General features: G+C 39.2%; 3 protein-coding genes across 4 annotated transcripts; 2 read left to right on the forward strand and 1 right to left on the reverse strand.

The window, feature by feature from the left end:
* LOC108666279 (glyoxylate reductase/hydroxypyruvate reductase-like) lies at positions 1-9,223 on the forward strand. 2 transcript variants are annotated; one of them, XM_047881291.1, is made up of 7 exons: positions 1-349; positions 704-834; positions 1,258-1,340; positions 1,745-1,851; positions 2,198-2,442; positions 2,674-2,799; positions 8,447-9,223. In XM_047881291.1, the coding sequence occupies exons 1-7, from the start codon at positions 165-167 to the stop codon at positions 8,566-8,568; spliced, it is 999 nt and encodes a 332-aa protein (XP_047737247.1). In that variant the 5' UTR covers positions 1-164; the 3' UTR covers positions 8,569-9,223. The 2 variants fall into 2 exon arrangements, with proteins under 2 accessions (XP_047737247.1, XP_018008605.1); XM_018153116.2 differs by lacking the exon at positions 8,447-9,223 and adding an exon at positions 3,252-3,823.
* On the forward strand, positions 8,575-14,498 carry LOC108666285 (glyoxylate reductase/hydroxypyruvate reductase-like). The gene is made up of 9 exons (XM_018153122.2): positions 8,575-8,619; positions 9,238-9,868; positions 10,236-10,366; positions 10,610-10,692; positions 11,782-11,945; positions 12,289-12,461; positions 12,621-12,788; positions 13,561-13,686; positions 14,082-14,498. Exons 2-9 carry the CDS (start codon positions 9,798-9,800, stop codon positions 14,201-14,203), a joined length of 1,038 nt encoding a protein of 345 aa, XP_018008611.1. The 5' UTR covers positions 8,575-8,619; positions 9,238-9,797; the 3' UTR covers positions 14,204-14,498.
* LOC108666283 (DNA replication licensing factor Mcm5) lies at positions 14,277-26,295 on the reverse strand. Its single transcript, XM_018153120.2, has 13 exons — positions 26,055-26,295; positions 21,119-21,245; positions 20,627-20,755; positions 19,593-19,765; positions 17,815-18,049; positions 17,362-17,577; positions 16,848-17,078; positions 16,346-16,663; positions 15,938-16,056; positions 15,424-15,552; positions 14,879-15,021; positions 14,592-14,719; positions 14,277-14,462 (listed from the first exon to the last, which is right to left on the reverse strand). Exons 1-13 carry the CDS (start codon positions 26,207-26,209, stop codon positions 14,361-14,363), a joined length of 2,205 nt encoding a protein of 734 aa, XP_018008609.1. The 5' UTR covers positions 26,210-26,295; the 3' UTR covers positions 14,277-14,360.

Here is a 26,295-nt window from a genome sequence, read left to right on the forward strand (position 1 = left end):
GATAAAAAGTATATTGATAACCGCTTCTTGTTTTTAGGCGGAAAGATTCAATTCTTCCTTAGGCTGTCGCATTTAACGTACTGCGGGAACATACGTAGGAATATTACTTCCGACTAATGAGGGTCTTGCATTTGACACACGGTTTAACTTAGTCAACGATTCTCATGACCTTCTCGGCATGGTGCGTTCTCCTTCGGTATCAGCCGTTGAGAATTTGTAAGACTCCTCGAAATTTGAACTTCTTCAAACCCGCGTATTCAACCTCTCTGCCGGATAGCATGGAGAAGCCTAAAGTGTTAATCACCAGAAACGATGTCCCACAGATCGCCATACGGAAACTACGTGAGCTGTGAGTTTGCAACAGCGATTACGATTCAAAATATAGTTTGAATGATGTGTATGTGGCATTAATTTAAAATTGTGCTGTACTAGCGGATAATCGTTACTTAGAGTTCTAACTTGAAATATTTTATATTCTTGCCCAAATAGTTTGTTTATTTTCTAAATCAGCTTCCATTCCTAGGCTCCATGCTTGCTTGGGTTACGAGTTTGAATTGACTGCTGGTAATTTACGTTCGTATGAGTGGTCAGTTTATAAAAAGTAATACAAGGCCAATTTTCTATTATTGACAGCAAAGTTTTGTTATGAAGTATACGCATAGCCCATATACTCACCGCGTAATTTCTATTTAATTATGTTCAGGTGTGATGTAGACATTTACGAAGGCTCCTACCCGATGCCTCGCGACCAACTCCTGGCCAGAGTCGCCGGGAAAGACGGACTGTTCTGTTTCCTCACAGACCGCATCAACGCCGAAGTTTTGGATGCGGCCGGTATGAGATCATTACGTGATATAAATTATTGAAGTAATGTAACACTAAATAGGGGGTAAGCCTATACTCTTTCATTTTCTGCTTAATTCTCCTAAAAGTGAAGTTGGGTAGAAGAATTATTCTTGATTCATAATGTTTGACGAAGTCATCAAGCTGTCAGCAATGAAAGATTTTTCTACTCGAAAGATTTTTTTACTTATTTCAAGCATTCGTTACTGATGTTCTGGACCTATACTTTCAAAAAAAAGTTAAGAGATCTTAAGTTCATCAGCCAATCATTGACGGCCTTTCAAGTTTCAAGCCATATCCACCAATCATAGACAAGAAAATTGAGCTTAAGTACTTACGCTCACTTAGCGAATTTTGAAAATATGGCCCCAGATGCTCGCGGTAAATTAATACTTTCCTTGTATTCGAGGACAGGACGAAGCTTGCGTGTGGTCAGTACGATGTCTGTGGGCTACGATCATCTCAGCCTCGAGGAAATGAAAAGCCGCGACATCAAAGTAAGCCGGCAGTATCACGCAGCACTTACGGCTTGACCACTGCACGTCTCATAGCTACATTTGAAAACTTTATAGAACTCAAAGCTTAATTTCGTCCCTTCGTTTTAGATTGGTTAACAAAATATGCGTTTCGACAAATGGTTCTTTCACTGTGATCTTGTGCTTTTTTTCAAATCAAACGTTCACAAAGTTTTCGTTGAAAATCGTATGCGTTTCTCCCATTATCCACTAAGTGAGAATTACCCAAGTCTAACTTTCAAGCTTATCCCCAATGGTCAGAAAAAATGTCCCTTTAGTTCCGCGCTCCATCCACGACGCCTGCCAGCTACCAATTATGTCCAAGAGAATAGGAATATGAGAGAACAAAAGATACCACTGAGATAACCGGTTGTGTTGGTGGTCAGGTGGGCTACACGCCGGACGTGCTCACGGATGCAACGGCCGAGCTGACGCTAGCGCTGCTGCTGGCCACCTCGAGGCGTCTGCTACAGGCCAACGCTGAGCTTAATAAGTCAGTGACCGACACGTGCTGCCTATAGAACAGGACCATCCCGTGGTCAATTTTTTCGTTCGAGCGGGCGTTTGTGTTTTACTTTTTTGTTAATTTGAAACTTGAATTAAAATTCTTCTCTGCCCTAACCAACAAACGCCGTCAAACCGACAGGTTGAAGTATACATAGTTGTTTTATTTGTGCTTCTGACTCGCGGATACATACACATTTCTTGGATAATTCGTTAATCAATATTTTCGAAATTTTGACGGTTTTTGTTAGGTGATGATTTTGCGTCTTTTCCTTACTGAATTCATTTCAAGGAAAAATCATGAAGTGTTGAACTCAGTGGCTTTTGACCCGCAGTGGCGGCTGGGGAAGGTGCGTGTGGGGCCCCGTGTGGATGCTGGGTAAAGGATTGTCGGGGTCTACGGTGGGAATCTTTGGTTTGGGGCGGACTGGACAGGCAGTACTCAAGAGGCTCGCGGGCTTTAACGTCGCCAAGTTCCTCTATACGAGCACGACTAAGAAAGAGCTACGCGCCAAGTTCAACAAGGACGCCTTTGCTGCCATGAAGAACTCGGCGGTCTTCATCAACACCTCTAGAGGAGGTCAGACAGAACCCGAATAGAATAAATGTTTAATTTTGGTCAATTGTTGATATGGCGCTACTCGTAGTTTCCAAAACTATTTTTCTATCAAGAGCGAAACTTAAATTCTTCTCGAGAGTTTACAGATGGGCGTTTAGTTCGAAAACATCTGAACTTGTAAGCTACGAAGCTTCTGTGATTAACAAATCATTTCCAGGTTTTCACACGAGAATTAATCCTTGTCATGCACAGGACTGGTAGACCAAGAAGCGCTAGTGTGGGCCCTTCAGACCGGCCAGATCTGGGCTGCGGGTCTGGACGTGATGACGCCAGAGCCGCTCCCCACTGACCACATCCTCACCACCCTGCCTAACTGCAGTGAGTTGATCAGCCATGTACAGCATGCATTTACGCGACACGTAACACACACACTCACGCACAAAGGCAACATAAACCACACATATGTGACAGAAATAACGCCATACACGTCATAATAATATAATATGTCATACACGCCACACTTACGCTATACTCGTATTCACCACAAATACGCTACACCAACCGCATATGCGTAACAAGCACGAAGTGTGCGCGTTAAACCTCCAGCATTCATGTCTAGAATGCATTGTACTTCGGTGCTCAGATGACATGCTAAGTGATTGACCATAAATCACGCTTTTCACAACTTTTAATCACGTTTTGATTAATTTTCTCACTCACTATGTTAACTTGTGTCTACTTGCGAAGCTTTTTTGCGATACAATGACAAATCAATGATTTAAATAAATTTAAGAAGTTTTTCAGTGGTTTAGATGCTTCTCTTGCTCCAGCGCTGCTACCTCACATTGGCAGCTCTGAGGAAGGAACCCGCGTCGCCATGGCTGAACTTGCCGCGGACAATCTTCTTGGAGGCCTCTTGGAGGACAAGGAAATGCCACAGAGACTTTGCTAAACCATCCATCCTAGCTTACTCATCGATGTGTTACCGACTTTTTAACGCGTATTTTGGATTGTATCGAACCAACTATACTGTGTTTCTTGGCAATTCTAGATCTGAAACTGCTATTATTTATTGATCCTGTGCGGCCATTGGCGATGCAATAAACCTTTCTTCTCTGTCAGTTGCAGCCCTAGATTGCATGTGGGAAGTAAATAGAGCCATTTGTGTGCATCATACGAATTAGATATAAGTAGTTTGCTCAGCCACATGATTAAAAATTCTTTATTGGACCTATATTTACCTTTGAACGGAACATAGAATTTATAGCCCTATTGTTTTATCGTTACCTTAATGAAATTCGTAACTAGCTTTTAAGTATTTTTTCTTCCATCGATGTCTTTTAGTCCGGTACGACTATCGATCTGTAATATTTTCCGCGTAAATACACTTGTGGTGACCTGCTATCTCGACTCATTGACAAAAGCTGATAAGGATCTTGCTTGCATATAGTGGCCTTTGAAAATGTAGTAGCACTAGTCCTGTTGCCAACGCTATAGACCTTAAAAAGACATTGTAACGAACCAACTGGATTGAAATTTCGTATTGAGGTAATATTTGACATGAAGCATTATTTTTTATAATGAAGGCACTTGTGGAGTCTGCTGGCTTGAAATTTGTGTATAAATATTCCCATCATGATGATATAAGCTGCTGTTCATGCAACTCACGTTTACTGTATATTACTTAACTGATGTCGCTTCGGTGGTTTAGTTATTGTCGTTATTTCTCTTTTATGATTAAAATATTTTCCACCTGGAGCAAATATCTTACATCATGTTTATTCATTTTTCAGTCTCGAGTTTTGGTCAGGTAAATGAGCTGTGAAATAATGGAGAAACCTAAAGTGCTTGTTTGTCGCAGCGACTTCCCCGACATATTGGTGAAAAAGCTCGAACCTTAGTAAGTATGAATTTAGTGTTATGAGTCTATGCTTTAGTTACAATGTTTAAAGCCACTGAAAAGTTTATGCTACTTCTATCAATAGTAAGAAGAGGTTGTTTAAAATTGTTACCCTAATTTTAAAACATAACTTTGAAATTTTTAGGGAATTAATGAATTATAATTAATAGATTAATTTTAGATGAATAATATTGCCGTAGAGTTACATTAAAGCTTAGGTCTGGCGGCCATCTGACAGCAGAGACGCGACCAACGAAAAAATGTTCTATTTTTGATCAGTTCACTGTTTTCTATTAACATGATGATAGTAAGCACCGATGTATATTGTAGTTTTCTCTTGAAAAAATAGGTATAATAACCTCATGCTAATTTGCAAATACTTACACATGTCGAATCTGTTCATTATCGTAATTTTTTAGGTTAATAAAATCATGTACAGTTAGTAATATTAATGTGTTTGCCTCACATAATTTCTAAATTTTGACATAATAAACACGTTTTATTTACAGTTGCGATGTTGAAATGTACGATAAATGCGGTACGATGTCTCGAGCGGAGTTCTTGGCGCGTCTGGCAGGCAAGCACGGCGTGGTGCTAACCACTCACTTCGCTGTTAACGCCGAAACCCTTGATGCTGCTGATAAGTATTATAATTAATTAGCTTTACCTGGAATGATCTATTTAATCTCCCCTTAGGAGGGACTTCTGACATGTGTCCGTGCTCGTCGGAAGTCCTATGGGAATTCACGTTTCTAAGGGTAGTGTTCCTGAGCGCCCCACCGCTGAGCTCGCGGTGTCTTGACTGCAGATCTCAGTTGTGGGGTCATGTTATTATGTAGGTAGGATTCCTTACATTAAGTTATTATGTAGGTAGTATTCCTTACATTAAGTTATTATGTAGGTAGGATTCCTTACATTAAGTTATTATGTAGGTAGGATACCTTATAGTAAGTTATTATGTAGGTAGGATTCCTTACATTTCCCTTCTCTGTTTCTCTCTCGTGCGGGCGGCCGACGTCCCGTGTAAGCGACCTCTTGTTCGAGTGTCTTCGTTTCTGTTGCTTTTCACCTGTCCCTCCTTGTCACTTCGTCTCTTTGAGATGCTAGCGCTGCTTCTTTCGAGCCAGCTTCAGCGGGCTGGACATCTGAGACCTTCCGCCCCTTGTGGCTGATGATTAAATTGAGATATTGAATAATTGAGACCTTCCACCGTGCCGGCAATGTTTGTCATCTTTTGACCTCCGGTGCGGAATAGCTTGATAGCTGAACCGCTAGCAAACCATTCTACCTTTTTTGACCATCTACGTAATCTGCCTTCAATTTCTTCGAACCTTTTTTCAGAGAAAGTTCTGCCTTGTCGACTATGTATATAAAAACAAACTTACAATTTACCATCAAATCGTAGTTCACTTCATTCTGAACTACTAAAATGACGGCATTTGCTGTTAAATTTCTTGCTTAGTCATATACGTATCCTAAATTTACAATCATATGAAGTGTCTGCAATGCACCTCGTTCAATGAATGTACCATTGTTGAGAACAAGTACATAATTCACTTGGCGTTATTCTCCTAGTCAATATTTTTATGTTTGTTATATGCCTCCAGTTGCTGTTCACATAAAAGGCTGTGGTTATCTTAGATACCGGTAGACAATTTAAAGCATGGGTAAAACCAGGCTTGGTATCTTGGCCGTAATATTTTATCCATTCCTATGCCCGTGAGCGTGTGGCAAGTTTCGTATACTAAATTCCCACATAGGCCTATTATTCCTGTTTGAGTCACATGTTATGTTGATAACGTGCTCACTTGTGTTGTGAGGTGCTGGTTGCCGTGCAGTTATTGATATATTGTGTAATTAAATGCATAATGTAATGCAGGCCCAACCTTGGCTGTGGTGAGCTCATTCTCCGCAGGCTATGACCACATCGACGTGCAAGAAGTGAAGAAGCGTGGCATTAAAGTTAGTATCTTGAACCTAGCGTTAAGTTTATTCTTAGCTAGCAGGTTAGTCCGACGTTGCCCGAGATCGATAATCCTGTAGTTATAGCATCCCGTTCGTAATAATAAAGAAACTGTACATGTATTAATAACCCGTCCAAATCTCAAGAAACCCATTACTGATATAGATCATCCATCCTACCACCACGATAATGTCCATCATATTACAATTATTCTGATACCAGCTCATTTATAGAGGAAACACTCTCATTTAACAACCTTTTGAAAATTAAAGTCAATTTTATTGTTCATTACGAAATAATTTATATTGTAGTGATTGTAGGATACATTAAATTTAAATTTTAAATCCAGCTCCCGTTAAGCGTACTTAGTTCCTTCTACTTAAAGAAAAGTATGTATGGTTTTATGGTTTGACTAAAAATGGTTTTGACTATCACGCTTTTAAACGAGACGAATGTTCTTACCGGCACGTGTTAGCCCACAATAAGTGAATAACGCTTCTTCATTCATTACACATTTATCTTAATTAATTTATAATAACTTTGTAGCGAGAAATAGTTAATGATGTTTGTTTGAGGTGGGCGTAACGCCTGACGTCCTGACCAAGAGCTGCGCAGAGCTGACAGTCACGTTGCTGCTCGCCACCGCGCGACGCCTCTTCGAATGCAGCGCCCAGATCACCAGGTTCTAGTCGCCAGCAACTCGTTATTCATACCGGCAACCTTATTTTCTTGAGATTAGTTTGTGAAAGTCTGGGAATATGCATAGAAACGTCAGAGTTTTCGTCGATGTCATTGTTAGTTCTTTTCGGAACTTGTTTGAATTATCAGTTACTAAATCTTTTTAGTGTATGAATAGCGGTTAATTCAGCGAAAACGTGATACAAGTTTGATCTTGATCCTTCGCATCATCCTAGAATCATACGATTTAGCATTTACCTAAATTTTAACAAGAATGTCTTAGCACAGAATAATTGGTTAGTCGTTTTATTTCTTGGGGGCACTTAGCACTTTTAGATTTTCGGCTTAGTGCTTTTAGCGTATAGCTAAAAACGCATGGCAAAATAATATTTAGCATGGGGCAAATATAATGGCTTTAATTTCAGGCTGCGCTATGACTAATATTTTGTCACCTGTCATTTTTTTCAATGCATAAATTTCAGCAGATATGGTATGGATAAAATGTAGTATTTTGGACTCGTAAGGTAGCTGGTGGCTAGAGGGTTAGACCAATACGCTAGTTTACGAAAAATTTCAGCGAAAAGCTTAGTGTTGATCGTTCATTCTGTGCAGCGAGGGTTGGGCAGAAAGCCAAGGCAGCCAGCAATGGATGCTGAGCCGTAGCGTCGCAGGCTCGACGGTTGGTATATTCGGACTGGGCTCCATTGGGTTGGAGGTGCTAAGAAAACTATCCGTTTTTGATGTCGGCAAGTTCCTCTATAATAGCAACGGCCCCAAAGAACTTGGTGAGATTAGTTTAGACAAGAGCGTGAGAAATTGAATAAAATTCTCAGTAGAAGATTTTCATTCGAGAGTAAATTTGAATATTTTATCTGTACCGGCGTGAAAATAAGGTGACTTGATGTGCCCTAAAATGAATCGAGATTATTTCAACCCTTATTTTCGAGCCTGCGCGCGTTTGTGACAGCCGAAATAACTTTGAGCTCGGCAAAATAATTTCTCGATGCTGTTTATCATGATAATAGACGGCCGTTATCCTGTGGCTGAGTTTGTAAGCTTCGAACGGCTGCTGCAGGAGAGTGACTTCGTCATTTGCACGGCGGCGCTCAACGAACAAACGCGCGCCAAGTTCAACAAGGACGCCTTTGCTGCCATGAAGAACTCGGCGGTCTTCATATACTACACAACATCTACTACACAACATCTACTACACAACATCTACTACACAACATATACTACACAACATCTGCTACACAACATCTGCTACACAACATATACTACACAACATCTACTACGACTATCATACATTAGTAGGATACAAAATTATTATTCAGAATTTCTAGAGCTTGTTGGCACTAGAAATTATGGCTCTCAAAGCCATAAATTTTCAGAACTGCATACTTAACCTCATAAATGGGAGTGGAACGAAAGCGCAAATTTTATGATATCGAACAAAACTTGCCTAATAACTTTTCCTCTTGCAGCATTGGTCCCTCATATTGCAAGCGCTGACGTCAAGACGCGTGAAGCGATGGCAGAGTTGGCTGCTGAAAATCTTCTCGGGGGGCTCATCGAAGGCAAACAAATGCTCAAAAGATTGTGCTGAAGCCATCAACAAGACAATGGAGAATTTACTCAAGACACGAACTGTTCAATAGTATGAGGATAATTATATATTTCATCGAATATAAAATTTATTTAATACTATGTAATTGATTAAATTTGAGTTTATATTGTGGCTCCAAAGCAAAATAATGTGAAGCAATCCCTCTAGGACAGAATTTACTTGATCCTGTATAACATCTTGCGCTGCAAACGATGCTGGACTTCCCCACGCCGAATCATGTAGTGCAGGACATTAGAAATAGCACGTTCATGGTATTTTTGAAATATTACTTAGATATTAATAAAATCTAACTATTAAAACTACACTCACTTGTCTCACGAAGTCCTGAACAATAGAGTGCTTTGAGGAGACCTGAGAGCGTTGCCAGGAGACCTGGCAAAGCGTTACACCTCGTCGAAGCTTTGGAGTCAAATTCACCAAATTCCTTTTTTTAAAGAGTTCATTCATGGTCCAGCTTATCGTATTATTGTGAGCATTGTTCTGTGTACATAAATGACCAGTAAAAAATTGACAGTTTGTATGATGGTTCTTACACGGGGCGCCTATCGCTCGACTGGCGCAAGGGAGGCTTGCTGCTCCTTTACTTCCCGTAGTCAGCAACTCTTACTCCGGTCTCTTAAACATTTTTTTTCTATTCTTTCATTTTAGCGGTCATGCCGGATTGCTCATAACTCCTGTCGGCGCATCCCTCATGACCAATGGAGTTGCGCGTTCCTTGATTCAAGACTGGCGCCTGTGGATTAGGTAGCCCATGGCGATGCGCCATGTCGTATTAACGTCGTAAACCACGACCGCAGTGATATTAATTACTATCGCCAACGAAGAATAAATCTTAAATTGAACAAATCATCAACTGCCTGAATTCTGTTCTCTATATATGCCAGGAAGTCGATTAGGATTGTAACACTTCATATTTTTTTGGCCTAAGTGACAAATACGAACTATCTTGATAGCCGCTTCATGTTTTTAGGTGGTAAGATTTAATTCTACCTCCAGGATATCGCATTTACCATACTTCGGAAACATGCATAGGAATATTACTTCCGACTAATGAGGGTCTTGCATTTGACACACGGTTTAAATTAGTCAACGATTCTCATGACCTGGCATGGTGCGTTCTCCTTCGGTATCAGCCGTTGAGAATTTGCAAGACTCCTCGAAATTTGAACTTCTTCAAACCCGCGTTTTCAACCTCTCTGCCGGATGCCATGGAGAAGCCTAAAGTGTTAATCACCAAAAAAGATGTCCCACAGATCGCCATACGGAAATTACGTGAGCTGTGAGTCGTTGAGAAAGCGATTACGATTCACGATGTAATTTGAACGTTGTATATGTGGCGTTAATTTAAAATAGTGTTGTACTAGTGGTAGTGGATAATCGGTATTAGAGTTCTAGCTTGAAATTTTTATATTCTTGCCCAAATAAATTGTTTAGTTATTTTCAAGATCAGCTTCCATTCCTAGGTTTCATGCTTGCTTGCGTTGCTAGTATTAAAATAGAATGCTGGTAATTTTCGTTCGTGTGAGCAGCCAGTTATAAAACATTAAATTGCCAATTTTATTTTATAGAAAGCAAAGTTTTGTTATAAATCATACACTTTGCTCATATATTCGCCGCGTGATTTCTAATTGTGTTCAAATGTTCAGGTGTGATGTAGACATTTACGAAGGCTCCTACCCGATGCCTCGCGACCAGCTCCTGGCCAGAGTCGCCGGGAAAGACGGACTGTTCTGTTTCATCACAGACCGCATCAACACCAAAGTTTTAGACGCGGCCGGTATGAGATCATTATTTATATAAATTATTGAAGAAATGAAATATTAAATAGGGGCAAGCCTATACTCATTCATTTTCTACTCAAATCTCCTACAAGTGAAATTGGGCAGAAGAATGATTCTGGTATCATAACGTTTGACGAAATCATCTAGCTCACCACAGTGAAAGACTCTCATTTCAAGCATTCGTTACTAATGTTCAGATGCTCGTGGTAGATTAATACCTTCCTTGTACTTGAGAACAGGACGTAGCTTGCGTGTGATCAGTACGATGTCTGTGGGCTACGATCATCTCAGCCTCGAGGAAATGAAAAGCCGCGACATCAAAGTAAGCCGGCAGTATCACGCAGCACTTACGGCTTGACCACTGCACGTCTCATAGCTACACTTAAATACTTCTAGAACTCAAAGCTTGAATTCGTCCCTTTGTTTTAGATTAGTTGACGAAAGATGCGCTTCGACAAAATGATTCGTTCTCTTTGATTTTTTTATCAAGTCAAACGTTTTCGTTGAAAATCGTATGCGTTTCTCCCATTATCCACTAAGTGAGAATTGCCCAAGTCTAACTTTCAAGCTTATCCCCAATGGCCAGAAAAAATGTCCCTTTAGTCCCGCGATCCATCCTCGACGCCTGCCAGCTAACAATTATCTTCGTGAAGTAGAACAGAATAGAAGTGTCGGCACTGAAGAAATAGGCCCATGGCCTGTTGCCGATTCTTAAATTTGTCGTGACTTGATTCACAAGGGATCCGGCCTTTGGAACCCGATCTTTCCATAACTGACGATTGATTGAGATAGCTGGTGGAGTTATTGCCCGATCCGTATTTTGCTAGGCATTTTAAGACTGAACATATGCTCCAGCATAGCTTCGTCTAGTCTGTTCTTGAAGGCGTTCATACTCGGAACGTCAACGATGCTATCAGGGAGGCTGTTCCACATGTCGGTGACTCGAATCGAGAAGAAATGTTGTCGCGTGGATGTGTTCCAACGCATTTTTTTAGTTTATAGTCGTGGCCCCTGGTGTTGGGTCTTGTGTCAAATTCTAGTAATCCTTGTGGGACCTTGTGCAAGCCATGAGTATACTTGTATGCTTCAATGAGTTCCCCACGCAGACGTCGATAACTGAGGCTTGGAAGCTTCATTATCTTTAATCTATCCTCATAGGACTTGCCTTTCAAGCCCGGAATTATCTTCGTTGCACGTCTTTGAACACTCTCTATTAAATTTTTGTCCTTTTCAAGTTTCGGTGACCACACGACGTTTCCAATTTTTATGTCCGGGCGCACGACAGCAACAAACAACTGCTTCATCGCTTCTGCAACTAGGAACTCGAAGAGGAAGTAGATGTATGACTAGGAAGTAGAAATATGAGAGAACAAAAGGGATCACTGAGATAACCGGTTGTGTTGGTGGTCAGGTGGGTTACACGCCGGACGTGCTCACTGATGCAACGGCCGAGCTGACGCTAGCGCTGCTGCTGGCCACCTGGAGGCGTCTGCTACAGGCCAACGCTGCTGCTACAGGCCAACGCTGCTGCTACAGGCCAACGCTGCTGCTACAGGCCAACGCTGAGCTTAATAAGTTAGTGACCGACACGTGCTGCCTGTAGAACAGGACCAGCCCGTGGTCAATGGTTTCGTTCAAGCGGGCGTTTGTGTTTTACTTATTTGTTAATTTGAAACTTGAATTAAAATTCTTATTTGCCCTAACCTACAAACGCCGTCAAACCGACAGGTTGAAGTATACATAATTGTTTTATTTGTGCTTTTAACTCGCGGATGCATACACACTTCTCTGATATTTCCTTGATCAATACTTCAGAAATGTTGACTGTTTTTGCTGGGTTGTTTTGCGTGTTTTCCTTACCGAATTCATTTCAAGGAAAAATGATGAAGTGTTGAACTCGGTGGCTTTTGACCCGCAGTGGCGGCTGGGGAAGGTGCGTGTGGGGCCCCGTGTGGATGCTGGGCAAAGGATTGTCGGGGTCCACGGTGGGAATATTTGGTTTGGGGCGGACTGGACAGGCAGTACTCAAGAGGCTCGCGGGCTTCAACGTCGCCAAGTTCCTCTATACGAGCACGACTAAGAAAGAGCTTGGTAGGTTATCATTTCACGATAAACGGTGTCGAATTTCTCTTTTTATACTTGAGCTGAAATTTACTTAAAATAGGAATGATATATTGCTGTTCATGAAGAATTACGTAGCGGCTTTGATAGCAACGTATTAGACCGTTTATGTTTGTTCTATGATCGTAGGTGGCAGTTACCCTGTGGCTGAGTTCGTAAGCTTCGAACGGCTGCTGCAGGAAAGCGACTTCGTAATATGCACGGCGGCGCTCAACGAACAAACTCGCGCCAAGTTCAACAAGGACGCCTTTGCTGCCATGAAGAACTCGGCGGTCTTCATCAACACCTCTAGAGGAGGTCTGACCTAGATTAAATTTGGGCGTTTAGGAAGGTGTGCGTGGAGACCTTACGTCAGACCGTTGCATCCGTCAGCCACGCAGCTCGAAGTCATGTTCGGAACCGCAGTCAATACAAGTCTCATTGGGCTGATCTAAATTCAACTAAATAAAGACATATTTCACACGTACCCCTGAAAAGAAAGCACTGTCATCCTAAGGAACTGAGACGCATTCAAATTTAACGAATGGATCTGCATCATGAAACAGAAAATTGAATTGTGGATTCTAGTTTTGTTCAATTATTCCTTACAATTTTTTATCCCCTTCTCCGTTCATCAAGACTATTTTTGCCTTTCTCCTCCGTTAGCCTTCTTACATTCTCCAAATACCACTTTTCACTCTCGTTGAAATCCAAAGTTGCTTCCTGCTACAAATCTATCACTGCAAACCACTCCTCAGCCAGTCTCGCTCGTACCTCTGCGCCATTACTCTCATTCAGAATCATATCCTTCATTGCCCATCTTTCTCATACTATTCGAATCCCATCATCAGGTGCCCCATAATTAGTGTTCGCTGTCCAGTTAAAATCTCGGCAGCTTTCGATAATAGTTTAGCTTCAAGAGAGTGAACATCTCATACTTACAAGAGTCGTTAATTTACTGTCTATGGCTTCATGTGGAGAGAGGTTTTCGAATCCGTTCAAAATTTTAACTTTAAAAAGTATCATTATAATTCGAATACAAACTTGAACCTAATGATGCGATATGTATGACTTTTTGCGCACCATTCAGGACTGGTAGACCAAGAAGCGCTAGTGTGGGCCATTCAGACCGGCCAGATCAGGGCTGCGGGTCTGGACGTGATGACGCCAGAGCCGCTCCCCGCTGACCACATCCTCACCACCCTGCCTAACTGCAGTGAGTTGATCAGCCATGTACAGCATGCACTTACGCGACACGTAACAAATACACTCACGCACAAAGGCAACCTAAGCCACAAATACAGTATGCAACAGAAATAACGCGTATGCCATACATTGATACACGCCACACTCGCGCGATGTTCACCACACATACGCTAACCACCGCATATACACCAGTTTGCGCGTTAAACCTCCAGCATTTCATGTCTAAAATGCATTGTCCTTCGGTGTTCAGATGACATGCTATGACATTCACATTTGATGAATTTTCATCACTCACTATGTTAACTTGCGTGTAATCGCAAAGCTTTTTTGCGATACAATGACAAATGAATGATTTCAAGAAATTCAATAAGCTTTTGAATGGTTGAGATGTTTCTCTTGATCCAGCGCTGCTACCTCACCTCGGCACCTCTGAGGAAAGAACCCGCGCCGCCATGGCTGAACTTGCCGCAGACAATCTTCTTGGGGGGCTCATCGTGGGGAAACAAATGCCTAAAAGATTATGCTGAAACCATTGCAAGATAAGGAGTTTTTACTTGAGACACGAACGGTTTAATAGCATGAGGACAATCATAAATTTCATCGAATATAACATTTTATTTAATACGGTGCAATTGATTAAATGTAAGTTTAATTTGTAGATCCAATGCAATGTCAGAAAAGAATTTACTTGATCCTGTAAAGCATCTTGCGCTGCAAACGATGCTGGACTTCCCCACGCCGAATCATGTAGTGCAGGACTTTATAAATTGCACGTTCAGGGTATTTCTGAAATATTACGTAGATATTAATAAAATCTATAATAATTGCTTTTTTACTTGTTTTTATATCGAGATCAAATATTATTGACATTATAATGTTGCACCGTTTTGAACCAACAACTGAAACTACACTCACTTGTCTCACGAAGTCCTGAACAATGGAGTGCTCGGAGACCTGGGAGCCGATGGCAAAGCGTCGCTTAATTTGTTTCTCGATGCGGGAGATTGTCTCCTGATCTTCTTCAGTTGTGAAACCCTCAGCACCTGAAGTTTGCGACACTTTCATAATCCTACTGCTTAATGAGCGTGTTAATAAACTTTTACCGTTTCAGCTTATAACACCAAGTGAATTAACTAATTTGTCAATCATAACAACGTAAAAAATGCCCTTTTTTGTTCAAGTTTGCTATAGCATTTACTAACCAGTAAGGGAGCCTGACATGGCAGCGTCGAGGGTGGACACTTGGAAGAGCCTTAGAGCTTCATCTACGTCAGCTTCATTAGCATATGCACTCAATCGCATCTTGGCCAGTGACTCCGATATACGAACGATGGCTTCGAGTTGCCTGCTCCCAGAAAATAGACTAAGTTACGCACAAAATGTCATTCGAGGGCGGGGAGAGCAAGCCATCATTACATGCCTTGGAAGTCGAATTATATTAGAGGGAAAGTTCCTACAACAAAAAATGTTAGCACCTTTCACTATTTTCCATTACAGAAGTATCAATCTTTCTCTTAGTCATCAGAGTAACTTGATACTATTGCACGATATTCCAGTTAGATATTATATTTCCTATATTTATTAGAGCCTTAATTATTTGATTGCAGCCTCAATTACTTGACGTTTCTTAATATGAAATAATTCAATCACACTGACAAATTACGACATCTTAAATAATATCGATTTATAATACGCATCAACACTTCTATATACGTCTGAAAAGCAGTTAACTGATAACATCACTGACCGAACTGTGATGGGGATGGCGAGCCGCTTATCAGCCTGAACCTCGGCCTCTCGCGCCCCATTCCTCATAAGCACATAGCGGTTCTGCAGCTTGGCACCCGCAACCTCCGATAGACGCGGTCCACAGTGACTGAAACATCATATGACATGCGTTTAATTAAAGATGTATTAAATTTTTCACTTCCGAATTGCAGAAGACATTCACACAATTCTCCTTAAAAATCAATGAACTCAGTTCACATTCTTTGTTTATGCAAGAGATTTTATGATCACACAAATGAATATTTGAATTGCAGCACAAAAATGCGATCCATTGATAAAATATTTATTCGAGCTTGGAACAAAACTCTGCGGTAAAGCATCACTTACTGCATTAATATTTTTTTCCACCTTCAGTCTTGCCTGTAATTGAAGACACCTAAAAGAGATCATTTAAAGATCACAATGACCAAATTTGTATTCATAAAAACTTGTGAAGACTCGACATTGTTGGAATAACGAAGTTACTTTCTCACCTCCTACAATAGCTGATATATTTCTTGAGAAATTGCAGAGACAGTTCACCCTCGGCAAGGGCAGAGTCTTGCACGTTGTTGGAGTTTAGATGAACGTTCATCACGTGCTTCGCCAAAACCTGAGATTCAATAGAAAATGTTTAGCTTCAATTCGGAAAATAAACTTGCATTTCGTTTGCAGTGAAAGATAAGAACATCCACCAAGCAGCTGGCTGAGTTTCAGTCACGTTTCTCAGTTCTAGTTGGTTATTTTAACTTTCTCAACAACACTTCGTTTGACCCTATTATGCACGCGAAAAAAAAGAGGCCAAGCACGCAAAAAAGAGGCCAAGCAAGACCTAAATCAGCAACATAAATGACCCACATAATTATAAGCTTACGTAAAATCAATTTCCAAATTTCCCTTACCATATCCTTTTCTTCGTCGTGCTCATCTTTCACAATATAAATCATGTCAAAACGAGACAGGATTGTGGGCATAAAGTCGATGTTTTCTTCTCCTTTCGTATCATCCCAACGCCCAAAGACAGAGTTGGCGGCAGCGAGCACGGAGCAGCGAGAGTTGAGCGTTGTTGTGATGCCTGCCTTGGCAATGGATATAGTCTGTTGCTCCATTGCTTCGTGGATCGCAACGCGGTCGTCTTCTCGCATCTTGTCGAACTCGTCAATGCAAACAACACCGCCATCAGCAAGAACCATAGCCCCGCCTTCCATTATGAAGTTTCGCTACAAATTAAGAACAGGATGAATTGGATGAGGAAGAAAACAAAAATGATACACAAAAATTGAAGAATTAATACAACTCTTTGAAGTTGAGTCCCATTCTCAATGTGTAGTTTGCCAACAATTTCAAATGCAACAATTCCAAAGAAGTCAAAAATGTAGTTACTTGTGTTCATTTGTTACTCACTGAAACAGGATCTCGAATAACTGATGCAGTTAGGCCAGCAGCTGAAGAGCCTTTGCCTGACGTATAGACTGCAATAGGCGACACTTGCTCCACGAACTTCAGCAGTTGACTCTTAGCCGTGCCAGGGTCTCCAAGAAGCAGCACGTTAATGTCACCTCGACGGGTGAGGCCATCAGGTAAACGTTTGCGAGACCCACCAAACAATAGGCACGCTATTGACTTTTTCACACTCTGTAAACATTTGAATTTTTAAGCGATAGTAGGTGAAAATTAAACTAAAATATTGCATAATCAACCAACAAATTTTTTTACAGTAGAATTAGCGATGCCAGTAATTATAGAAATTTAAATTTGACGTAATAGAGAAGGTTCATAAGCATATATGTAAGACTCCATAATATGAGAAATCAAAGTGAAAAAAAGGACACAATTAAGATATTCTAAGTAAAACAGCAACAAACTTAAATAACATATTTTACCTGAACCTTAAACAAATGAAGCCAGGAGCACCAACCTGAAAGCCAAAGATGCTTGGCGCAATGCTTTTGGCGATTCTCTCATAGACATCAGGATCCTGACTGAGCTGTCTAAATTGTTCCTCGTCTTCAGCAGTAAAGCGGCCTGACACGCCCCCAACGCTACCACGGCCGTCCTGCGCCCCAGTGATGCCAACCACCCGCAGGTACGGGGCACGGAGACCCACGCCACCACCACGCTCGTTCCTGTCTTTCTGTAAGGGGATTCTACATGTCAAGTAGGTGTGGTGCAACAGCTATCCCTGGTAATTGTATTTTTCTCTCAAATTATCACAAGGCCGATGAGAAAAATTAAATAAATGGGTTATTCACATTAGAAATTCTACTTAAAATAACAGTGGAAGATATGAGATATACAATTCACCTAAAAATCAATCTCATGCATGTGTCTGATATGCGAGTTCTACGCCGTTTGAAGGCTTGGGACTTACAGACTTGCCGACTTTCTTGATGGAGTAGATGCCCAGAACGGTGACTCTGTTACCAGGGACCACTCTCTCACACAAGGACCTGTCGCAATACAGCTGCAGGTGTCTGGGCATTTCTCCCTGAGGCAAATTCTCAGGCACTTCTTGAAGCTTCAGTACCTGATAATCTACACAGTCACATTTGTCGGGCACAATGAAGAACGGATCCAGAGGACACTTGGGACGTCCTGCTTGCTCCCTGCAAAGAAAGATAATATAAGGTTTTAAAGCTACCTGTAAAGAATAAAGTTTTCAGGCATAAATAAAAACATTTTAGTGACAATGATGTATTTAAATACTTTCTACTAAATTATACTTTTTTACTCTCGAATTAACACTTTGTACAAGATGTGTCCAATGACAAAAGCCTTTATCACCAACTTATTATGGTAGTATTCATCACATTCACAGCAAATTTTTCGATGGGACAGCATCCAGTTAGAGAAAGAGATCAAGATGCATTACCTATATTCTTTGCTGTAATCATTCACTTTCTGGCTGTTGAGGCTTTTTTTATGTGGCTAGCTATACTCCTAGATTTGATACTTTTTTTTTTCATTTGAGACGAGACGACAGGGTTTAGCCCGGTTAGCAATAAAAACGGGACAATTTCCAGCTCTCCGTAGGAATTCCAGGACAATACCCAGTTCCAGGAAAATATTCCCGTTTAAAATAGAGTTTCACATTTTCCAGAATTTTCATCATTTATAAAGGGACATAACGAGATAAACTAGTTAATCCTTAATTTGCAATTAGAATAATAAATCGTTTCAGATATACATTATTTGATCAGCATTTTGTCTGTTTTAGGCATATTACTATGTATATAATCACATCACTATTGCCCATCTAGCAAATTTGAAGGGCCAGGGTATTTTAATACATAACCAATTGTTAGAAATGCGTATTATTATCAATTTCTACGTCATTTCGTTTTTGATTAGAAAAAAATTTACACAACTGAACAGATCACAAATCTCTCAGTTCTGTACGGATCTGCATAAAATTGAAAACATATCTAATTAAAAGCCAGACTCTGTGGTAGGTTTTGCCATCATTAGCCCAGTAAAAGTTTGCAGTTGTAAGTATAGCTAGTTACTCTTTCATGCCTGACGAAAGAGCTAAATAATCAAGTATAATTTTGCATTGTATGGATTACAAATATTTGTAACCATTTGTTAAAGCTCTGGCATTCCAATTTCGCTACATCTTCCGAAATCATTTTGGAGAAGCTACTATAGGAAATTTATTATCTTCCGATAGAAAAAAAGCATGCAACACCAAACTTAGTTCTCCCAGTTCAACACTCATACTAGGGAGATTGGCAGAAGTCTTCAGCAGTTTTTTTATATTATTGTAATGTATTACGAATGTAACCGTATTGTAATTAATCTTTACCATGCAATCACTAATTAGAATAGATCTATTTATGGCTAAGTATAAAAATGAGAACCAGGAAACTCAATGTTGAATAAGGTAACAACAGCCAGCCGGTTAACGTGTTGCATAAAACAACAAAAACTACCAACAGACTCGCACGTTGCATAAAACAACAAAAACATCAACCAGCAGACTCAATCATTACACAAAACAACAAAAACATCAACCAGCAGACTCACGCGTTACAAAAAACAACAAAAACATCAACCAGCAGACTCACACGTTACATAAAACAACAAAAACATCAACCAGCAGACTCACGCGTTACATAAAACAACAAAAACATCAACCAGCAGACTCACGTATTGCATTTCCTTGGGAGCATGTATCCTTCAAGTCCAGGCTTGACAGGCAAGTTATTGATGGTGGTCTGGCAGGAGCGGCACTGCACTGTCATTGTGCGAGCTTTGGCCTTGACACCAGACGCTGCCACAACCAGCCCAACAACGCTCACCAGCCGACTCACTTCTGAGGACTATAACATCACAAATTAGGGCAACTAACAAATGGTAATCTTGTTCCAACACTACTGATAAATGGACCATGAAAAATGCACCAACAATCTAGTAGTGTGCATTTGAACATCCTCCTACAATATATTACAAGGTAACAAATTTAATTACCAAAACCCTGTGAACATAGTGCACTGGCATAATAAAGCAGAAAGAGCATTAATTTCATCACATCGGCTCATAATCAATTTCTCAAAAACTATGGAAAATGAAATAGCACTCAATTTATCATGGCAAAGAAATAATGAGACAAATGGAAAAATTTCCTTGAGTAAAGAACTGAACAGAGACAATGCTCATGTCCCAGACTTTATGAAACGTTAGGATTCAATACCATACAGAGAGAAAAAGGCCTAGACATATGATAATTATACGTGATAGTAAGAATTATTTGATTATTAATAAAAAAAGTCATTATTCAATAAAAAATTTAGATATTTAGAATCATTTACAGATAAATAAAAACATTTATTCAAAGGGCCATAACTTGAATTATATCAAATAATCTAGAGGCACAAAAAATTGAGTAATCAAATTTTATCGGGAACAAAACTTCACACAAATTTAGGAGCCATCAATCCATTATTTTACATGAATCTTTATTCTTAGTCAATCATGGCAGTGAAATATCTTTAATATCAGTGGCCAACACTTGTTAATAAACCCTGAAGCAGCCAGTACTTCACAAGGCCACTGGTCGGATGATTAGAAGAAACCACAAGTTATTAGTCAGCTCCTTGGGCAGGGTAAGCGTGACTCAGCTCTGGCCTTTAACATTTGCTTGTTCACATGGTTTGACATTATTACCTGCTTATTAAAATTACCTGCAAGTCTCGAACATCAACAGACTTTGCTGCAGTATGTAGAGTAACTTGAATGTCATGGATCTCCTCTTCTCCTTCAGGACGAGGAGCTGTTACTTCATCAGCCACTTCTTGGGCAGCCTCCTCAAACTGAGAACAAATGAACAGTCAACAGCTGAAATATTTAAAACATGTGCTACATGAGTATTAATTGTCATAGGCCTAATGTAATTTCTGTATTTACCATGCAATTAAAAACATCAGACTTTCCCCAATCAGTACAAAAATTTTCAAAAATTATTGATTTTCTTCCCGTTCCAATGAAGCCATTGGTTCCACTACATGGTAATGGATTGAATTGAGGACAATGTTGGTTTACTCTCAACCCTAAGTTTACCTAAGCAGTAAAAAGTGTCCAATAAATCTTACGGAAAATACCCTTGGCTTTTGAATATTGCTTCATTGTATTAAGCTAACTACCCAATGTCAGCAGGTAAATGTTAGAAGACATACAAGGGGAAGATGTTCAGTGGGCTGCTTCCGGAGTTTATCAGCCAGTGTCTCATCATAGCTGGCAAGGTCCTCCAGGCTGACATCCAGCCAATACTGGTGAAGGTTGTACTGCCTCTTCAGACCATCTCTGCACAATAAGTGAAGAAATGATACTTCAGTGAATTATCTATATAAACCATGAAGGGCCAAACTCTTGAAACTAACTTCATATAGGATATTAACAAGTTGAGCTGGTATTCCCACATGTATCAGTGATGAGAGAAAAAAAAATTCATCTCACATCCTGCAATGACTACGCCAATATCCTGTAAAATTAAAACTATAAATATAAGTAAACTAATGCCTTATTTCAATCAACATTAACATCATTAAGTGTAGAATTCCTATTCATCTCAGTTGGAAATCAAAAGCAAATTTCAATCTTCTGTTTTATTTCAAGTTTCCACAAAAGAAACAGAACATTTTAATTCCATAATTCACAAATCTATTTCTTTGCCTTGAAATGCCTCACAATGCAACAACTGCTAATGAAATTTTGGATACAAGGTAATATATATACTATATCCCTACACAATTATTGCGGATAAGCACAAGATAAACTCGTTTGTATTTCCAGCACCAAGCTTCAAACATACAAACTTTTTTGAACATTTAAATGAATTAATATCAGATGCTTAATTTTAATCTCTGATCTATTATATCCATATATGAAAAAAGATTGATAAATAGCAGTCATCTCGGTGATTTAAAACCAATTGAAAAATAATAATCATTATAATTTTTCAAGCAGCATAGACAGTCAACTGATTAAATATTCAATAAGATGGGTTATGCAAAAAAATTTTTTCAATAAATTTTTTAATTGTAGAACCAAAAGGTATCATTTCCAGTAATTTTGGAGAAAATGGTAAGGGCTCTAGAAGTGGTTTAATCCATTATTGAAATTTTCCTACTTATTACTAAAGTCTCATGACTTCAAAGTGCTATTTTAAATACATTTGTAATCTCGCAGCCCAATCCAGTTTAAATATATATATATATATATTTTGTCCAGTATATGTGTGTATATATATACACTATTGGTACAATAATATATGAGGTTGTTCATCTAGCAGGAATCTTGTGGCTCCAAATATGGTTCTGGGTAATGGTTGCCAGAATTCGAGGTTCAGATTCTGGGAAAATGAGCAGAAGGCCAGAAGCCATCCAGGAATGAGACAGAATGGCTGAGAATGCACATGCTTAGTCAATATTATCTGTTAAAATAAAGCCCTTTTATCAAGCATTAAATAGTGCCTGATTAAATAATATTAATATTATTTTCCAAACCTCAACTACAGATTTTTGTATAATTTTAGGAGCTGCAAGATATAAGTCCACTATCAGCAGGCTGATTTCAAATTTATTGAAAACGTCTCGATTAGAAGCTGAGGAAAAATACAAACTTGTCCTTAAAGCCTAGACTACATTCTACCTTGTCTCATTTCTACCCTAGACTAAATAAAACACATTAGTGCCCCCACCCCAATTTTGGATTTTCTATAGATGTGCAGAATAGTTTTTTTTTCCATAATAGAAAATATCATATATCCCATAAATATTTTTCCCATAATGGAAATTAAAAATTTTTTCCCATAATGAAAATCTTGACCAAATATTCTAGATTATTTTGTTATCTTGGCCTAGAATAGATTGAAATTTTCTTGCTTATTAATGTAATCTTGCAGCTTCAAAGTGACTAAGTTTCAATACATTTTGAATCTTACTGTGTCATGATATAACATTTTACAGACAGTGGACCCCATGTTTTTATTTATCAGAAATTGTTATGATTATTATTAATATTTGAGTCAAATTAATGGGATTCTTTTTAAACATGTACTGGTGTGGAACATATTCTGAAAAATAATTCTTATTATTTTGACTATAATTCTTATTATGGTATATGACCATTAGTCATATCACTCATGGTGGAATTTTAGGAAGTGGTTGATCATTTAGATCCACCAGGATGGCACTTAGCTATCTGCAGAGGAAATGACAGTTATTTTTGGTTGCTGGAGTGTTCTAATGGCTAATGCACTCATCCAGGCCATCCACTCCTAAAGGAAAAGGAGTAGGATTGTTACCGGGGGTTGTAAATACTATTTTTATAGCACAACCTTCTTGCGTTCATGATCTTTATTCTCATTTTTAATAATATATTGAGTGGACAGGTAGAGCATTCATTTTACTTTGTGTTAGTTAATATTGTTCTTTTCTTATTTTCTTTACAGTATTACAGAATTACAGTATAAACAGAATTCAACCAGCAAGTGCAATAGTCTGATCAAAGTGCTCATTGAATGTATCTGCTCCATGGTATAGGCATCATCACCTGTCCATGTTCCTCTTTATTTGCTAATTCTTCACTATTCCATGTTCCTCTTTATTTGCTAATTCTTCACTATTCCATGTTCCTCTTTATTTGCTAATTCTTCACTATTCCATGTTCCTCTTTATTCCTTAATTCTTTACTACTTCTTTTTCCCCCAATTCGCAAGTTCTTAACTACTTGTTCTGGCACAATCCTTGACTTCTCTCATAAGCCGCTGATCCCATGTAATAAATTATGTATCATTGTTTTAACTCTGTTTATTAAAACTCAGAAAACACCAACTTTAATTCCCCATAAACTAAGTAGCTGCAATAGACAAATACAAGCTGATGACGAGTTCATCACACCCGCATAACAATAGTCAAAACTGCAACAGGATGAGCAAGCTGTCGCTGCTGCTGTCCCACTTGTATTGGAGCGTGCGGCCAATCTTATCTTATTGCATCAAGCATGCTCCTATTTTCTTTAGTTTGGCCACCACACTCAATTACATAGAACATGATAATTTAGAACAGTGGTTCCCAAAGTGGGCGATATTGCCTGGTTTGCCCCCCTATGGGCGGTGGAAAGATTTTGGGGGGCGATAAGAAGAGAGCGGTAGGGGGGCGATAGGGGGGGCGGTAGTCCAAAGTTGATGTCAGAAGTTTGAACGTTTGACGATTTGTACACAACACATGCAGCACATGACTCCTAGCGATGGTTTTGTCGCCCTGATCTGTTTTTTAACCTCTTCTGGGTTTACGTCTTGGACAAATTAACGGCCAGACTCATGGCCAAATTCCAAATTCAATGATCAAGGAATATCTCTCAAACTAATGAACTTAACTCCATGAAACTTAGTACACGTTTTCATTAGGACCTAACGATAATGTTTAGCTTGTGAAAATTGTTTGAATTTTGCCATTGTTTGTTTTTGCCATAGTTGTATCTTATATGGCAATACGGGCCAATATTCACAGTGATCAACCAGATCAAGTAATTTCTTCAACACTACTGAACAGATTCGAACGAAATTTTGAATTTGCAGTCCTAATTACCAAATGATAATGTTTAGCTCATGAAAATTCTTTCGATTGTGCCTTCGTTCGCGAGTTTTTTGTTTCATTTAACCAGCACTCGTGATTCAAACAGCAATACGTGTTTAAATTCGCAGTAATCAAGAAATTTTTCCAAACTGCTGAACAGACTTCAACGAAACTTGGTATTTAAAACCTAGCCTCAGCAACGGCAATGTTTAGCTCATTACAATTTCTTTTGTTTTGCCTTCGTTTGCGAGTTATACGGCTATACGTAAAAGGCTCTTGGTTAAACCGGCCAGAAAAAAAGCCGGTTGTTCCTCATATATCTGTATAACTCGCGAACAAAAGTCAAATGATAAAATTGTCACGAGCTAAACATCACCGTTGAGAGGTTAATTATATACAAAGTGTCGTTGAAATCTGTACAGTAGTTTAGAAGAATTTTCTTGTTCACCGCGAATTTAAGTGACAAATTATACCCGGCGATACGGGCCGAATGTTAGGAAATAGAATGACGATGAAATGAAAAAAAATCAAGAATGACGATGAAATGAAAAAAAAAACTCGCAAACGAAGGTAAAATAGAAAAAAAATTATATGCTAAAAAATCACGGTTTGGTAGTTAGGAATGTATATTTGAAATTAAGTTCAAATCTGTTCAATAATTTGGAAGAAATTCTTTGATCACTGCAAACTTCAGCCTGTTTCGCAATATACACGTAACTCACGAATGAAGGTGAAATTAAAAAAAAAAATTACAAGCTAAACATTGCCGTTAGGTTTTGATGAATACATGTTCCAAGTTTCATAGAGCTGCGTTCATTAGTTTGGAAGACATTACTTGATAATTGAATTTGGAGATTGGTTGTGAGACCGGCCACGAGTTCGGCCATAAATTCGCCCGAGACATCCTAGGTTTCTGGTGCCGAAACAGTTAAAACAGCTGAAAAACATATTGGTTCACTAAATGGGGCTCTATTTGTGAAATACACATTTGTGTTTAACCTTTCTCTTTTAAAATTGCAGCATACTAAATTTCAAGAAAGAGGGGGGCGCTTCTTCTGTTAAATTTCTGTGGGGGGCGCTAGAAATCCACTAGGGAGCCAAAGGAGGCGCCAGCCTGAAAAAGTTTGGGAACCACTGATTTAGAATGCCACCTCTGAGATAATTCAGCCCCTGAATTAATATGCACTACGCAATCATAGTGAATAATGCGGATCTTTGCTCAAAGACAATTTTAACATCCTGAAAATCAAATTACAGATGAAAAATAATCAATAAGGCCTGCTCCAGTTGGTCCAGTAGCATGATAAAGCCAGACTCAACTGATAATTAGGTAGCTAATTCTGAAAATTAATAATCAAATCAATAATTTCAAATTTGTGACAAAAATTTTAAAAATATTTCAAGCCTTGCTTCCTTACCAGTTTGAAAAGAGTTCTACAAGCTGATTTTGTATCCTAGTAGAAGTTAATTGAGTATTCCTAGTATTGAGCTAAATTTTATAGCTAAAGTTGCTAGTGGAAGTCTAAAGTCTTACCTGTATTTGTAGTTGAAATTTCCTTCGTGGAATTCACGAAGAAATTCCTTGAATTTTTTCTTGATGGACTGAAAATTTGCCTGATTACGCTCAGAATTGTCTTCAGAGGCAAAATTGTCTGAGAAAAAGATGCCGGGATCATCAAAACCCTCCATTATGACAGGTTATTGAAAGAGTGTACAAGCAAATCGAGGCTCTTTAACTATGGCGCGAAATTTCCCGCGTAAACTTCTTCTTTGTG

This window comes from Hyalella azteca, unplaced genomic scaffold (assembly GCF_000764305.2).
Source record: "Hyalella azteca isolate HAZT.00-mixed unplaced genomic scaffold, Hazt_2.0.2 contig7545, whole genome shotgun sequence".
Lineage (NCBI taxonomy): Eukaryota > Metazoa > Arthropoda > Malacostraca > Amphipoda > Hyalellidae > Hyalella > Hyalella azteca.